At 36.8% G+C, this 16,564-nt stretch overlaps 2 protein-coding genes across 2 annotated transcripts; one reads left to right on the forward strand and one right to left on the reverse strand.

Annotated features, from left to right (window-relative positions):
* Positions 1–337: 337 nt before the first annotated feature.
* LOC107282347 (olfactory receptor 10A7-like) lies at positions 338–1,282 on the forward strand. The gene has a single exon (XM_015810118.1). The coding sequence runs from the start codon at positions 338–340 to the stop codon at positions 1,280–1,282; it is 945 nt and encodes a 314-aa protein (XP_015665604.1).
* Positions 1,283–6,506: 5,224 nt separating this feature from the next.
* On the reverse strand, positions 6,507–7,490 carry LOC107282348 (olfactory receptor 6B1-like). Its single transcript, XM_015810119.1, has one exon. The coding sequence runs from the start codon at positions 7,488–7,490 to the stop codon at positions 6,507–6,509; it is 984 nt and encodes a 327-aa protein (XP_015665605.1).
* Positions 7,491–16,564: the final 9,074 nt, after the last annotated feature.

The following is a 16,564-nucleotide window of genomic DNA, read 5'->3' on the forward strand; positions in this document are numbered from 1 at the left end:
ATGATAGCTACAAGTGCTCATTTTGGCATGACATTTTTTGTTAATTTCTACTAAAATTGATATCTTCCCGCAGACACACATTCTAGGAGAGCACTGAACATTATTGGAATATTAATATATAACATTTTCTATTATGATGTGGTTAGTATGTTAAGAAATGCAACATATTTCTGTTCTTTCTGTTGTCTAGGTATACCAACCAGCAGTTCTCTGAATGTATGTCAACATTTGCCTTAATTATCAGAGGGAAGAAAAAAAGGGGGTGGGAAATGAGACTACTAAAGTTCTTTAGATTTTTTTTTTTCAGAACCACCTTGATAATCATTAATAGGAAAGAATGGAAATAAATCAATCAAGTGTAACAACATTCATTCTTTTGGGATTCAGCAATATTCCCCAAATGAGAATACTCCTCTTTACACTATTTTTTATTATATACAGTTTGTCTATTGTGGGGAACCTGCTTATTGTTCTACTTGTTGTAGTTGACTATCATCTTCATACCCCCATGTACTTCTTCCTTGTAAATTTGTCTTGTTTGGAGACATGTTACATTTCAACCATCCTGCCCAGAATGCTGGCTAGTTTTGTAACTGGGGATAAATCTATATCTATCTATGGATGTATGACACAATACTACTTCTTTGGTTTTTTAGCATCCACCGAATGTTATCTTCTGGCAATGATGTCTTATGATCGATATTTAGCAATATGCAAACCTCTGCATTATGCATCCCTCATGAATGGCAAACTCTGTCTTCAGTTAGCCCTCACATCTTGGATAAGTGGTTTGTTGACCAACACTATTGTAACTGTTTTTCTGTTACAATTAACTTTCTGTGGACCCAATGAAATTGACCATTTCTTTTGTGATGTGTATCCAGTGGCAAATCTTTCCTGTAGCAATACACACCTAGTGAAACTTGCTACATTTATTATAGGATTCATGGGTATAGGGACCACATTTCTTCTAACAATGACCTCCTACATCTCTATCCTTTATACTGTGCTGCAAATGAAATCTAAAAAAGCACAACAGAAGGCCTTCTCTATCTGCTCTTCTCATCTCACAGTAGTTTCATTTTTCTTCATTTCACTATTGCTTGTCTATGCTGTCCCTGAAACAGAAAGATTGAAGGAGCTACATAAGATCTTTTCTTTGTTTTATACTGTCCTGACTCCAGTGCTCAACCCCATCATCTACAGTTTGAGAAACAGAGAAGTGAAGGAAGCCCTCTTTAAAACTGTTGGAAAATATAACCAAAGAGGTAAAATACATTGAAAATGGGGTCTAACAGTTTTGTTGCCATAAAGAGCTAATTTGCTCAAGGGATCCTTACTTGATATATGTCAGATCCTTTGCCTTATTTTACCTTAAATTTTAGTCTAGTATCTAAAGTAATAGGTTAGACCAGTTGTCAATGCTGCAAATACTGTATATTCTTGCTTTGACAATATGCAGAACTGTCTGGTATTTTTATAGTTAAACCAGGCAACAGGGAAAAAGGGAGGAGAATAAGGATAGCCCGGGAAAAAGAAACCGGAAGTAAATCACATCTTCCAAGTTGATTGGAAGATGTGAACCATGACCCCAAAATAAGGGGGGGGGGGAAATGCTTAGAATGTATATGTGTAACAGAAGAGAAGCCAGACCTAAGCATTTCCACCATGCTGTACTGACGTCTCTGTAACCTTAATAAATGCTTTTAGGAAAAAATATGCCTGAAAGTCTTTTTAAGTGTTTCGTTAATCAGACACATGACACCAGTGATGGTGAATCTTTTAGAGACTGAGTGCCCAAACTGCAACCCAAACCCCACTTATTTATCATTGGGTACCAGGTGGATATGGCCCAGTAGGTGGGCGTGATCACTGGGTAGGCATGGCTGCAGTGGGCATGGCAGACTGGATGGGCATGGCCGGAGTGGGCATAGCCACCTCGATATTGCTTGTGGGAAGGGATGCCTGTGGGGGCTGGGCAGGGTTGGGGGAGATTCAGGGGGGTCTCTGGTGGGTGCCTGTGGGGGATGGTGGGCAGGAGGCTCATCCTACAGGGTGAGGTGAGACCAGACAGGGGGCAGGGCAGGGGTGCCATTGTCGCATGGCAAGGCAAGGCAGGGAACGGGGTGGCAACTGCCTAACACCATCGGCCCCTGCACAAAGCGAGTGCATGGGTGCCAACTGTGTCCATCAGCAGCCACAGCCTGCCAGTCCCTCGACCGGCATACTGTGTGGCTCCGCAGCCCGCTGCGAATACTGGCCAGCCCTCCAGTAGCAAGTGGAGTAGGAGAGGGGGTATCCGGTATACCAGTTCCTTACCTCTGCCCAGCTTGTTCCACGGCCTTATGGCAATGGCATTGGGCACAATGCGTGAGGTGGCAAATAGCCGGTTTTGGCACGACATGGCTGTTTGCTGCCGACCACGGCCATTTGCCGCCTTGCACGTCACACCCAATGCCGCTGCCATGAGGCCACGGAACAAGCTGGGCAGGGATAAGGAACCGGTATACTGGTTTCTTCCTGCCACCTGGCTTGTTCCATGGCCTCATGGTAGCGGCATTGCGCAGAAGGTGGAAAATGGCTGGTTTCGGTGTGGCACAGCTGTTTGCCGCCTCGTGTATTGCACCGAATGCCACTGCAATGTGGCCGGGCTGAAAGCAGCCATGGAACAAGTGAGGCAGGTTCCCCTCTCACCTGTCCATTCAGCTACAGCTTTGGTAGCTCTGTAGGCAGAGCTGCAAAGTTCTCTTCTCTGACAGAGAAGAGAACTTTGCAGCTGTACTTACAGAGCCACCAAAGCAGCAGGTGGAGTGCTGGAGGCTCAGGGAGGAAGGGCACTGAAGTGGGCGGTTGGGCCATTGGCAAGAGCAATGCGGTTGAGAGTGGAAAGCAGCCTCAGAACAAGTGGGGCAGGTAAGGAAAGAAATCCTTGCTCCCTCCAGAAATAGCCTTTCTTTCCTTACCTGACTCCCAGCCCTGTGCCGTTTCTCCTTGGTGATCTCCTGCCACCGCTTGCAAGGAAACAAAGGAAGTTTTTTGGGGGAGAAAAAAAGGTCAATCAATCAATTCCAACTTCTCATGAAAGATCACAAAGTTGAAATTGATTGATTGACCTTTTTCCCTCCCCCCAAAAACTTCCTTTGTTTCCTTGCATGCTTCAGCACCCTCCCTCCCCAAGCCTCCAGTGTTCCACGTGCTACTTTGGTCAGCCTGCCAGACCCCATCTCAATGTCCTGCCTACCACTACCTAGCACGACCACTCCGGGGCTGCAGGGGCTAGCCTGGCATGGAAAGGGCACATGCCCCACCCTCCTGCCACCATGCAGAGTAAGGTTGCCATGCCCACCCCTGCCCAGTTGCCCTCATCTTCCCCAAGCATTTTTTTTACTAACCTGCCTTTCAGCTGCATTCTGTTTCTCTATTCGCTTCTCAGCCTTCACCGCGCATTTGTGGGACTATCGGTAAAAAAGAAAAGTTCCATCAGACTTTCTAACTTCTTGAGATCTCGTCATGGAACTTTTTTTTTTAACTGATAGTTCCACAAACACGCGGCGAAGGCTGAGAAGCGAATGGAGAAATGGAATGCAGCTGAAAGGCAGGTTAGTAAAAAAAATGCTTGGGGGCGGTGAGGGCATCTGGGCAGGGGCGAGCTCAGCAATCTTACCCTGCGCAGCTTTGGCAGGTGTCTGGCAGGGGGAGGGAAGCAACTGGTCTACCACCATGGTAGCATCACCGCGTTGCTTCTCTTCCCCCTGCACAGGCCCCACCCCACCCCTCACATGGAGCACCCTGCTCCTGCCACTCCCCCACCCCCATGCGGCACCTTCTTTCCAGCTCCGATGTGTCACTTCCTCCGCCGCTGTGTGGGACTAAAAATAAAGTTCAATCAATCAATTCCAATTTTGCGTGATCTTTTTTTCCCGCGAGAAGTTGAAATTGATTGATTGATTGAACTTTTTTTTTTTTGCATGTGGAGGTGGAGGCCTAAAGCGAAAAGGTTTTATAAAACCCAGTTTAAAAAGCCACTTGCCCGGGGAGATTTTGATGCAGGTTGCTCATGGACAGGACTTAAGGCCTTGGACTGGGGCAACAGCGTGCGTGCCCACAGAGAGGGCTCTACATGCCACCTGTGGCATGCATGCCATAGGTTCACCACCATGGAGATATACCATTAGCAGGGGGAGGGGTTGGGCATGTCTCTGTGTATGTGTGTATATATGTGTGTGTGTGTGTGTGTGTGTGTGTGTTATGAATAGGGAAACAGTGAGAAGCAAAGAAAAAGGAATATTCTTAGAACTTTCAGGCATAAGAACATATGGAGAGAATGGTAAGGCTAGGCACAGATTATTTATTTATTTATTTATTTATTTATTTATTTATTTATTTAAATTTCTATAGTTGCGCATCTCAGTCAATGATTCTGGGCATTTATAACTGTGTGTGTCTATGTCTATTTCTGTGTGTGTAACAATTAAAAATACTAAAAACATTTTAAGACAATAAAAGCACTAAAAACATCCAGATAAGATTGGCTATTAACAATACATATTACATATTTCTGAAACAGTCTTGCCTTGTAAAGGCTCTTCTATTGGGCAATTCCACTGTTGATTTGGCCAAGATATTCCAGACTTACAATCCTACATTGTGGGATATTATCTGGTGCCCTTTAAAATCAGATTTACCCTATTTTTTTCAAGAAGAGACTATGTGGTAGGTACTATTAATGTAAGAAATACAAAAACATCCATAAAAATATAACATAGTCTAAGAACATATAAAATATAGCAGATAGAGTTAAATTATGAAAGGTAAATTCACACATTGAAATAACAAATATTATAAAAGAGCTAAATTCCAAATTTTGATCAGCTGAGCTGATATATTCAGAGGGAACAAGTAATTCTCAACATGAATCGTTAGTTTGCTGCAAACTCATTTTAGAATTTTGCAAAGTAACAATTCATTCTAGGAGTCACTGAGAATCACTTGTTCTCTTTTAATGTATTAGCTGATCAAAATTTGCCTAAATATGGTCAGAAATAAGTATCATGAGCTTTCCAATGTAAACTGCCACATTGTGAGATGTGACAGTTATTAGACCAAACTGCCATTGTAACAGGAATTGACAGTATAAGCAATCCTTCTTTGGAAAGATAATTTACTCAAAAGAGCAAGCTATAACTGAAAGTGAGAATCAGAAATAAAGGACATCAAATATATTCTCAGTGTTGAAGCTCAGAAATAGATTTGAGGCCCTGGCATAGGAAATAGATTGTGAGCTTTTGGAGAAAGAAAATTAGATTCTGCTGAAAAACAGAAATGGTTGGAGCCTTGAAGAATAAAGGAGGTGGAAATGAACTCGGAGAAAACAATGATAAAAGTTGTGGCAATGTTTGTGAAATTTGGGGGGAGGCTTGGAAAGCTCACAAGATAAATCAGCCAGACAGTGAATTGAAACTTACTATAAATGGCAGAGAGTAATCTGGAACACTGCATCTCAAATTATTAAAGAAGATTCTGCCTTAATTAACTCAATTATATTAGGAAATTGCAATAACAGGCTGTGCTTACTAAAGGCTAGTATTAAAGAAAGACTCCAGAGTGTAGTGGTTACAGATACTGCCCTAGGAGTGTAGTGACCAGGTGTTCTATTCTTCAACAACTTGATGATTATGGCCCAATCATTGACTTGCAATGCCCAGAAGAAGGTACTGGCAATCCACTTCCAACATGTAACTAAAAATTGCATGGACCTATCTTGAAGTCTATAAAAGTCCTAATTCATCTGAACATTTACTGTAGAAAGCTATTGAAAAAAATACCTAATTAAGTTATTCGCAGCTATTGCTTCCTTATTTACCATGAAAAATCAGTAAATATGTATTACAATATTAGAAGTAATTATTGTTCTTAAATGTGCAGACATATGGCTAACAGTCATAACAGATACATTTCTAAACCTTAAAAACAAGAAGATTGAAATATTAAAGAGCCTGACCTTTTTGAAAATATTTTTATTAAACACACCAATACATATTCTGAACACATATTGGAAACAACATTATAAAGAGAAAGGTTATAGCCAAGAAATGAACTGATAAACTGTGAAGTTTAAGCTATCAGAAATAGGGCAGATCTGATGCTGTTTGGAAAGAAAGCTGATACATAGTGAGGAAAGGTTTCCCAGAAGTGGATAAGTTAAGCTTTAGAAAGACTTAGGAAAGCTTAATAGCACGAGTTTCTGGAAATGAACTAAGCAATCCATAGCCCAATTTAGATGTTCCCATTTTGCATCTCTGAAATAGACAACTGATGATTTTTATAATTTATAGCAAAACTGAAAAACTTCAGTGTGTTAAGCAACTTTGACCTGAATCTACAAAGTATGTATTAGTAACATACAAAATGGACAATATAAGTTCCTTCCTCCCCATGAGGGGAAAAAAAGGAGCTCTGCTTGCCTCTGATAACTGTTGCTGGTTTAGCAACTATATTTAAAATCCTTAGTAGAGCAGAAGGAATGTCTTCAAACAACTTCTTCCAAAAAATGTGCTCAGTTTGCCATGAATGCGCCTAAAGGCTTTGTGAATTTCTTTGTTTCTTAAAGTATAGATGAGTGGATTGGCCAGAGGAGTCAGGATTGTATAAAAAATGGAGAAGATTTTATTGAGCTGTCCCAGAGTGGGGGTGTCTGGTAACATATAGACAATTATAATTGTTCCATAAAAGAGACATACAACCATGAGGTGAGAGGAACAGGTTGAAAAGACTTTTTGCCTTCCAGTGGTGGATTGGATTCTTATGATGCTGGCAATGATGCAGACATAAGAACTAACAGTCAGAAAAAATGGAGCAAGTGTAAAGATGAAGGTCAAGAGAAAAACAATAATTTTAAGCAGGCCGGGATCACTGCAAGTCAGTTTTTCAAGTGGACTTAAGTCACAAAAGTAATGGTCTATTACATTGGGTCCACAAAAGGAAAACTGAGCTATAAGAAACACAATAATGCTATTAACCATCAAACCATTTAGCCATGCCCCAGATATAAGCTGGAAACAAAGATTTCTGTTCATAACAGAAGCGTATAATAGAGGCCTACATATTGCCAAGTAACGGTCATAAGACATTGCTGCAAGGAGAAATGTTTCTGTAGCTAAACAACAGCCAAAGAAATAATATTGGGAGAGACATCCACTCACAGTAATAGTTCTGTCTCCAGTTAACAAATTGCTCAACATTTTTGGCAAAATAGTTGAGGAATAGAAAGTCTCAAGACAAGACAGATTCCCCAGAAAAAAGTACATAGGAGTGTGAAGCTGTTGGTCATTTGCAACTAATACAATGATGAGGAGATTCCCAATTATTGTCACAAGATAAATCACCAGGAAGAATAAGAAAAGAAAAGGCCACAACTCAGTATTATTCCCCAAACCCAAGAGGATGAATCTGGTGATGCCTGTTTCATTTTCTTTATGTCCATTCAACATTTTTCCAAGTCAATCAATCTGAGTGCTTCAATGCATAACTTATAATCATGAATCCCAACTTTCTTATAAAATATAGCTTGAGGTTCACATAAAATTGAAGACCTCAACTAGAATGAATCATGAGGATTCCACATTTCTTCATTTTAGCTAGTGATGAAATTGTGACGATTGTTATAATAAGATGGCATCTTTTCATCCAGTTTTCTTCATCTCTGCATGATGAAGTTCAAACTGAAAAAAAATGAGAATTACAAGAAATATTCTGTCAGTCTCTTATAATATTTGGGTCATCAAAAGCCCAAAATAAAATATAAAGCAAAGTCTTTTGCAGTTTCCAAGAACAATGGTGATGTTAGAAAGAACTTTGCTCTTCTTTGTGATACTGCTCCATTGTAGAGAATTACAGAGATGGTCTTAAAGAAGGCATTTAAAAGTTGTTACATAAACACTATATTACCCTGGAAGAAAGGAGGGAAAAAGAAAATAATTCAAGACTAACCTGTCCTGTTTCTCCTTGGTATGGAAAGGAGTGAGGGAGAAAAAGATAGAGAAGAGAGTTAATCTCTGCCAGACTTTCAAAATTTTATTAATATACTATATAATAATAGAGTCCAGTAGTCTTCATGTGGTCTGTCTCCTAGCCTGTCCAGCCTCAAAAAATTAACATCAGCTTTGGAAGTCAATAGAAATTCTGTCTTTGCCTTTATTAAATATTATTTTGTAAAAAAAAAGTTGAAATCATCATGTCTAATAATTACAGAAACAGACCCTTGTGAATAACTCCAGTTCAGGAATGGCTTCATTACAATATTATTTCTCTTCCCCAACAAAACTAATACATGCCATTTTATAAATGATGAATGGAGTCTCTTAGTGATGTTAGGTTACGGTGACAAAAAAATGCTTAACTCAAATATAATCAGTTTCCTTGAGCAATTAGCAATTCCCCTGGAAGTCAAGTCTGCACTCAGCAAATTAGGTTCTCCAAAACACCAGTGACACAAAGGAAGGCCGTGAGAAAGCAAAATAATTGTAAAATAATATTATTTTAAGAAAGTATTTTACTAAAGGGCAATACTTGGAAAACATAGATATGAAAATGATTTGGCACACTGACCATAATAAATATTATAGCTTCAGATTTTTTTGCTAATTCTTCAATCAAAATTTTGGACTAAGAAATCCAAGCAAGCCAAGATTCAACCCTGAGCTTCATATATTCCCTTCTATTGGAATTTTTCATTACATATAATCCTGCACATAAGATATTTTGACAGAACAGAACAAGTTAATATCAAAAAATAATGTTTTATATAACAATAACAATATAACAATACAACAATAAAACAAAGCCATTCAAACAAAATCAATAATCATAACCATATGTTTTATGGTAAAGTTTTTTTAAAAGTCACAAACTTTGAGACAATAACGATATAACAATAAAGCAAAATCATTCAATCAAAAACAATAATTATAATCATATATTTTATAGTAGGAAATTTTTTTAAAAGGTCACAAACTTTGAGACAATTATCAAACACAATTGATTAAGAATAATCAAGTGTCATCGGCTTTCATTTTCTTAGATGCGGAGAAGGCCTTCGACAAATTGGATTGGCAGTTTTTAAACAAAATGTTGGACTATATGAATTTTGGAAATCAATTTAAGACAGCCATAAAAGCGATTTATCAAAAACAATGTGCTCAAATAATTATTAATGGAGACTTGACAGAACTTATAGATATACAAAAAGGTACTAGACAAGGTTGTCCACTTTCTCCACTATTATTTATATTGTCTTTGGAAATCTTGTTGTCCAGAATTAGAGAATCTCCAATGATTAAAGGTCTAAAGATTTTTACTAAAGAATATAAACTTAAAGCTTTTGCTGATGATTTAGTTTTTACATTGTCTCAACCAATCGAATCATTAGAATTTTTGTTGCAAGAGCTGTATCAGTATGGTAAAGTGGCTGGATTTAAAATCAATGTGAATAAGACTAAAATTCTTACTAAGAATATGATTGTTAGAGACAAAGATCAACTTATGCAAATGTCAGGATTCGAAGTGGTTAATAAAGTCAAATATTTGGGAATTTTTTTGTCATCCTCCAACGCGAAATTGTACCAGAACAATTATGAAAGATTGTGGAAAACGGTACAAAAGGACTTATTAATGTGGAAAAAACTACAGCTTTCCTTGCTGGGTCATATAGCGGCCATCAAAATGAACATTTTGCTTAAGTTTCTCTTCTTATTTCAGATGATACCTATCTTAAAAAATGAACTTAACCTGAAAGAATGGCAAAGAGATTTGAATCGTTTTATTTGGGAAGGCAAGAAGGCGAGAGTTAAATTCAAGATTATTCAAGATAGTAGAGAACGTGGAGGACTTAAAGTACCGAATTTGATACTTTACTATGACTCTTGTGCATTAACGTGGATGACTGACTGGATTAATTTGTCCAACAAAGGGATTTTGAATGTCGAAGGATGGGACTTGTACTTTGGGTGGCATGCCTATCTTTTTATGCAGAAAAAAATTGATAAAACCTTCAGAAATCATATAATAAGGACTGCATTGTTAAGAGTTTGGCAAAAATATTTTTTTAAGTTTGATGTTAAGCTACCACTCTGGGTGATACCGTCACATATTTTTCAAACCATAATTAGAGGAGTGGTAATGGAGGGACTTACATACAAAGATTTGTTATACCAGAGTGGTGGTGGTAACTGGTGTTTAAAATCAATAGAAGTTTTGAAGCAAAAGAATCCAAACTTTTCTTGGCTTCTGTATAGACAAATTCAAGATAGATGGCGAATTGATAAAAAGACTATCTTTGTTATGGAAGACAGAAATTTTTTTAAGCAAGTAAGAGATGGAGCTAAAGAACATATTAAAAGGATATATAATGTTTTATTAGAATTGGACTCAGAAACTGAATTAGTCAAAGATTGTATGATTAAATGGGCTCAAAATATAGGAGAAACAATACCTATGGACACTTGGGAGTTAATCTGGGTGAGAAATGTGAAGTTTACACAAGCTCAAAACTTACGTGAGAATTTTTATAAAATGTTTTATAGATGGCACTTGGATCCTTCAACTATGTCTCGTATTTATGCGAATTATGAATCCAAGTGTTGGAGGTGTGGACATCCAGATGCAACTTTTTTTCATATGTGGTGGACTTGTAAGGTTATTAAGGCCTTTTGGATACAATTGTGGTGGAACTTACAGCAAATTTTTAAAAAAAGGATTATCTTTCTCCCACAGCTGTTTCTTCTAGGTATTGTGCAAAATTTAGATGCAAAAGAAATAAATTTGATGCTTTATTGTTTAACTGTTGCCCGTTTGCTGATAGCCCAAAATTGGAAGAGCCCAACTCTGCCTACAATGGAAGACTGGAGATTGAAAGTTTCGAATGGCAAAGATTTCGGCTTACTTGAAGAACTATTCGAATGAACAATTTTTAGCAATATGGAGAAGATGGATTGTTTATATTCAAAAGAAGCATAGAGTGGTAGAATATAACTTAGGTTTTTAGATTTTCTTATTTTGTTTACTTTTTCTATCTTTTCATGTAGATTAAGATATTTTGTGGAGCTAGAGATATTAGTATTTGTTTATCTATATATGAATATTATCCTGGGATTAGGTTTGGGAAGTCCGGGGGGGGGATTTTACTTTTTTATTGTGTTTATGATTATGATTATTTTTTTATGAGAAAAATAATAAAATTTCTTTGGAAAAAAAAACACAATTTCATTGAAGTATTTATGAAAAATTGAGAGAAAATCAAGGTATGAAAAAAACATTTAAAAAGTTATGTTACAAAAAGCATAAAATAATGCAAAGAAATGTCTACTTTCTGTAGCAAGTAAGATGAAAAATATCAGCAACTCTTCAAATCAAATAAATATTCAAACTGATGGAAGTTCAACAAGGAAAAGACATTGTAAACCAACACCACACCAGAAGTGGTGCCATAGAAAATCCCACCAAATGTGAAAATGGCAAAGGAGCAGTTGTAGTAAAGTTCATGGAACATGGTTCGACCATCAATTCAGAAGTCTACTGTGAAACCTTACAAAAACTCAGACGAGTCATCCATAACAAGCATCAGGGCACGCAGACTTCCGGTGTGGTGTTGGTTCATGATAATGCTCACCTGCACATCACTAGATGCACCCAAGAACTTTTGAAGCAGTTCCGTTTGGATGTTTCTGATCACAACCCCCCCTATAGTCTAGATTTGGTGCCAAGTGACTACAAGGAATTTCAAACCTTGTAAGATGTTATGACAAGTGCCTTATGTCAAAAAGTAATGTAATGTTGTAGTTTTCTAATGTGTATAATAAAAGTTCTGTATCTGCGCGTATCTGTCATTGATAACCAAATGGAGGTTTATTTCTGAATTGCCCTCGTACACACATAAAATTAAACTTTCTCCACACCATGAATCCATCCAAATCCTCAACCAATATTGAACCAAATAGTAGTACATTATTGACACTAGATTTGCATGCTTGCATTAAAATTTTGATTACCTAGTAAACTGAAAATACCTTAACAGTTTCAAATGACACATGCCGTAAACAATTTTATCACAAAGTCATCTTAAAGCTTTGTGAATTTCTGTGTTTCTTAAAGTATAGATGAAGGGGTTGATCAAAGGAGTCATGATGGTATAGGAAATAGAGAATATTTTATTAAGAGGTCTCAGGGAGGGAGTGTCTGGCAATACATAGCCAATGATCAATGAGCCATAATAGAGACAAACTACTATGAGATGAGAGGAGCAGGTTAAAAAGGCTTTTTGCCTTCCAGTGGTGGACTGGATTTTAATGATGGCACATATGATATAGACATAAGAAATGAGAGTCAACAGAAATGGAGCAGTGGTGAAAACAATAGCCATGAGAAAGCCAAATAATTTAAGGAGACTTGTGTCACTACAGGATAAGTTCATCAATGGACGTAATTCACAAAAATAATGGTCTATGACATTAGGCCCACAAAAGGACAACAGATATCAGAATTATATTAAATATCAAACTATTTATCCATGTCCCAGCCATAAGCTGGAAAAATAGAAGCATAGACCAAAGGTCTACAAATTGCTAAATAGCAATCATAAGACATGGCAGCCAAAAGATAGGTTTCTAGAGCTGCACAAATGCACAATAAATGATATTGCCCTAGGCATTATCTCATACTAATGGTTCTTTTTCTACTCAGCAAGTTGGCCAACATATTTGGCAAGAAGATAGAGCTATAGCAAGTGTCCAAACAAGACAATTTTGCCAAAAAGAAGTATGTTGGGGTGTGAAGGTGTTGATCAACCATAATAAGCAGAAAGATGAGGAGATTTCCAGTTATTATCATCAGATAAATCACCAAGAAGAGCCAAAAAAGGAAAAGTTGCTGCTGAGGAAGATTCCCCAAGCCCAGCAGGATAAATTCTCTGATGTTTGTCTGGTTTCTTTCTTCCATATCCAACATCTTTTTCCATTAATAAAATTCTAGAATATATAACAAGAACACATGTTCAGATGCAAAATTATAAAGTATTAATTCCCCATTTTCCAAAATAAAGAGGAAGAATAGTTCAAATTCTGCTAAAGAAGAATTTGCCATTATTCCATTCAGATAGTTGAATCATCTATAGTTACATAGTTACATCATCTATAGCTGAGATGATGTAACACAGGAGCAATTTTAGTCTTGGAGACGACCAGATAAAATTAATTGATCAAGAATAGCAAATGAGAAAAGGTGATCCTGGAATTAGTTAACTTGCCTCAGGCCTTCTACTAGGGATATTTTCAATCTGACTGGTACAGAGGGCACATTGAAATTATATATTTTATTCATAATGATAAAAGAGTGGAGCATTGTTACTATTCTCCTCATATCTTGACACATTGTTTATCTTTTAATTTAATATACAAATATACATAATTAATACCGTATATATAATTTTGGAGTCTACAGAATCCAGTATCTATGTTCCACATCTTCAAATAAAAGCATAATATAAAAAGTAAACATACAAGCAAGATGACACCCAAATCTCTTGAAAGCTGTCAGTAGCTCCTTAATAAGAGATACCCCAAGGGTGGCTAGTTTCCACAGTACTCAGTACTAGGTTTTATGCAAAAGATCCCAATTGCAACAACAACCTTGAGGCTTTTGTCAAAACCTGGCACCATGACTTCATGCCCCTACTATGGCAGTGAAATTGACTGGATGGCATATGATTCTGGGAATGGAAAGTTTCAGACTTTCGCCATAAGAAATGCTTTACAGCTATGTGAAGATTTCCCTCTTCTTTATTCAGAAAAAAAGTAGAATAGTTCAGAATGAACTCTAAACTTTTAGACTTTTCATAATAAGAAAGAGAAATCAACATATGTCAATGAACCTGGAATTAAAATGGTCTTCCACATTGCCACTACATCAAACAAAAAATACAATAATCACTGCTCATTCCCAGCCAACAAGTTGACAGCAAATTGTCTATATAAATTGTATAAATATGGCAGAATATCTAGTTGTTACACAGGTTTCATGAATAATTTTTTATGATGCCCAGAAAAATGAGGATCATTCTGTGCTGATGGTTTGATAGCTCCTAGCCAGGAAACAAGTGAGTCTTTGAAGTCATCATGAAATTACTTTGCATGGACTCATTAGCATAGCAGTACATAATCAATATATAAACCATACTGCATCTGACTCCTTTTTAATGGGATGTTCTTTGCATTTTTCTCCAATTGGTACACAAATAAGAGCAGACACCTCCTGTTCCTAATTTAGTGATTTTTATAAAGATGCCTTGGATAGAAACCCTCAAGATTTCTTGTCTAACCCAATCATTCCAAAGGGAATCAGATAAGACTGCATTTTAGCTCCTACCTTATTTAACGTCTGTTTAAGCTCCCTACCAGACAAACTCTCCTTTCCAAGCTTCTGTCTTCCCAAGACTGCCAAGGTCAATAACCCACTTCTTTTATATGCTGATGATGTGGCTCTCTTTTCACAAAAAAAAGAGAGAATTTAGGCAAACATTGTCAAGAAACTCCAATAGATTTAACTGGACCATTGAAGAAAAGGAAACTGAGCATGTTAAAAGCTTAAAATTGGTGGTGGCGGGGAGGGGGGGGCATAGGGCTCCAGTCTACAGATGCTTGAAAGATACACATTGATCATACTGCTAAGCACAAAGGAGCACAGCAGCTATTATGTTTTGCCATTTTTTAAAAAAAAGTATTAGGAACTGCATGTTGGCAGCTCTGAAACTTTTTACATTAAAAGTAAATTGTGCATTAAAAAATATCATAGGGCAATCCGGATTTGACCAATTATTCAGTAGTGAATGTTTATAGTAAACCATATTTAAAGTTGCTTCAGTTCATATTTATTGATAAAAAATAATTGTCTTCATAATTATAAAGGCATGATATCTTCCCCAAAGGACAACACCAAATGTTTTGCCAAAATCAGCTCAGATAAAAAAGGCCAAACCTGTTGGACACATGAAGTGACTTTGCCCAACACACAACATATGGTTTGTTTTAAAATGGTCTGCTGGATAAATCACAGGCTTAAACCTAAAAGTAAGCTACATACCATGATTTATAAACCATACAAGCTGGCTTTCCAGATGAAGTAAAATGAAACCATGATATACCTTACCAAGATCTATAAAACCAATCAGTATTTTAATGGAAAAGAATATTAGGAAACAAATTATCCTTACAAAATCTATGTAAGTGTCTGAAATGTATTTGTAACAAGTTAAAGGTTACAAAACCCAAAGAGTGAATACTATCTTTCTTTCACATTAGTGCTCAATAATTTGTTTTCTAAAGAAGCTGGATAATTTTCCCCTATGAATTGAAAATATTTTATAAAAATAATTAAAATAATTATACCTAAGAGATTCGTTGCTGCTTTTCTGATGTAATTTGACTATGAATCCCAAAGGAAAACGTATATATATATTTTAATCTTGAGATTACTTATTGCTCAGAGCTACTAATTTGGTTTTTGTTTTTTTGGAATTTTTTGCCTTTGAGTCAGTGTGTGCTCCTGGCAACTTCCTAGACAAGTCTGTGCAGTTTCATTAGCAAAGGTTTTCCAAAGGTTTCCTGCTTCCTAGGAGAGAGGGTGATTGGTTGAGGGACATCAGCTGGCTTCGTACCTAAAGCAGAATTGGAACTCACAGGCTCCTGGTTTATATTACATTTACAATTTATGTATATTTATAATATATTTATAATATATTATATATTACTACAGCAAGCTGGTTGTCATAATTCTGAGGAAGATTGACCCACTTACAATATTATTTGTGCAATTAATCACGAGAATCCATAAGATCACATTTATGTGCCAAGAATAAAATTAATCTATAACTCTACCATTAGCAAGTTTAAAATTCTTGTTTAATGCTGGAAAAAAGCAAAAACTGCCAACATTGCATCTGGCCATTAGATGGGGGTGGCCTATAGAGATTAATATGTTTTGTGCTACCAGCTGGTCTTGATTGTCAGTTCTATAATTCTATACACTGTATTTTATTTTCTCTTGGAATTTTTGGCAATTTGAAAACATTATTTTTTCTCCTTGGAATTTTCACTTAAATTAGGACTCATCTATCAGTAGCAGTGGGTTAGGATGTTTGGCAAGGAGACTGCAATTTCTAAGATGATGATGATGATGATGATGATGATGATGATGATGATGATGATAATAATAATAATAATAATAATAATAATAATAATAATAATAATAATAATAATAATAATAATAATAATAATAAAAGTTGGAAGGGACCTTGGAGGTCATCTAGTCCAACCCCCTGCTCAGGCAGGAAACCCTATACCATTTTGGACAAATGGCTGTCCAGTTTCTTCTTTAAAACTTCCAGTGTTGGAGCATTCACTGCTTCTGGAGGCAGGTTGTTCCACTGGTTAATTGTTCTAACTGTCAAGAAGTTTCTCCTTAGTTTTAGGTTGCTTCTCTCTTTGGTTAGTTTCCACCCGTTGCTTCTTGTCCTGCC

Source organism: Protobothrops mucrosquamatus, unplaced genomic scaffold (assembly GCF_001527695.2).
Source record: "Protobothrops mucrosquamatus isolate PMUCROS unplaced genomic scaffold, P.Mucros_1.0 scaffold7, whole genome shotgun sequence".
In the NCBI taxonomy this organism is placed as follows: domain Eukaryota; kingdom Metazoa; phylum Chordata; class Lepidosauria; order Squamata; family Viperidae; genus Protobothrops; species Protobothrops mucrosquamatus.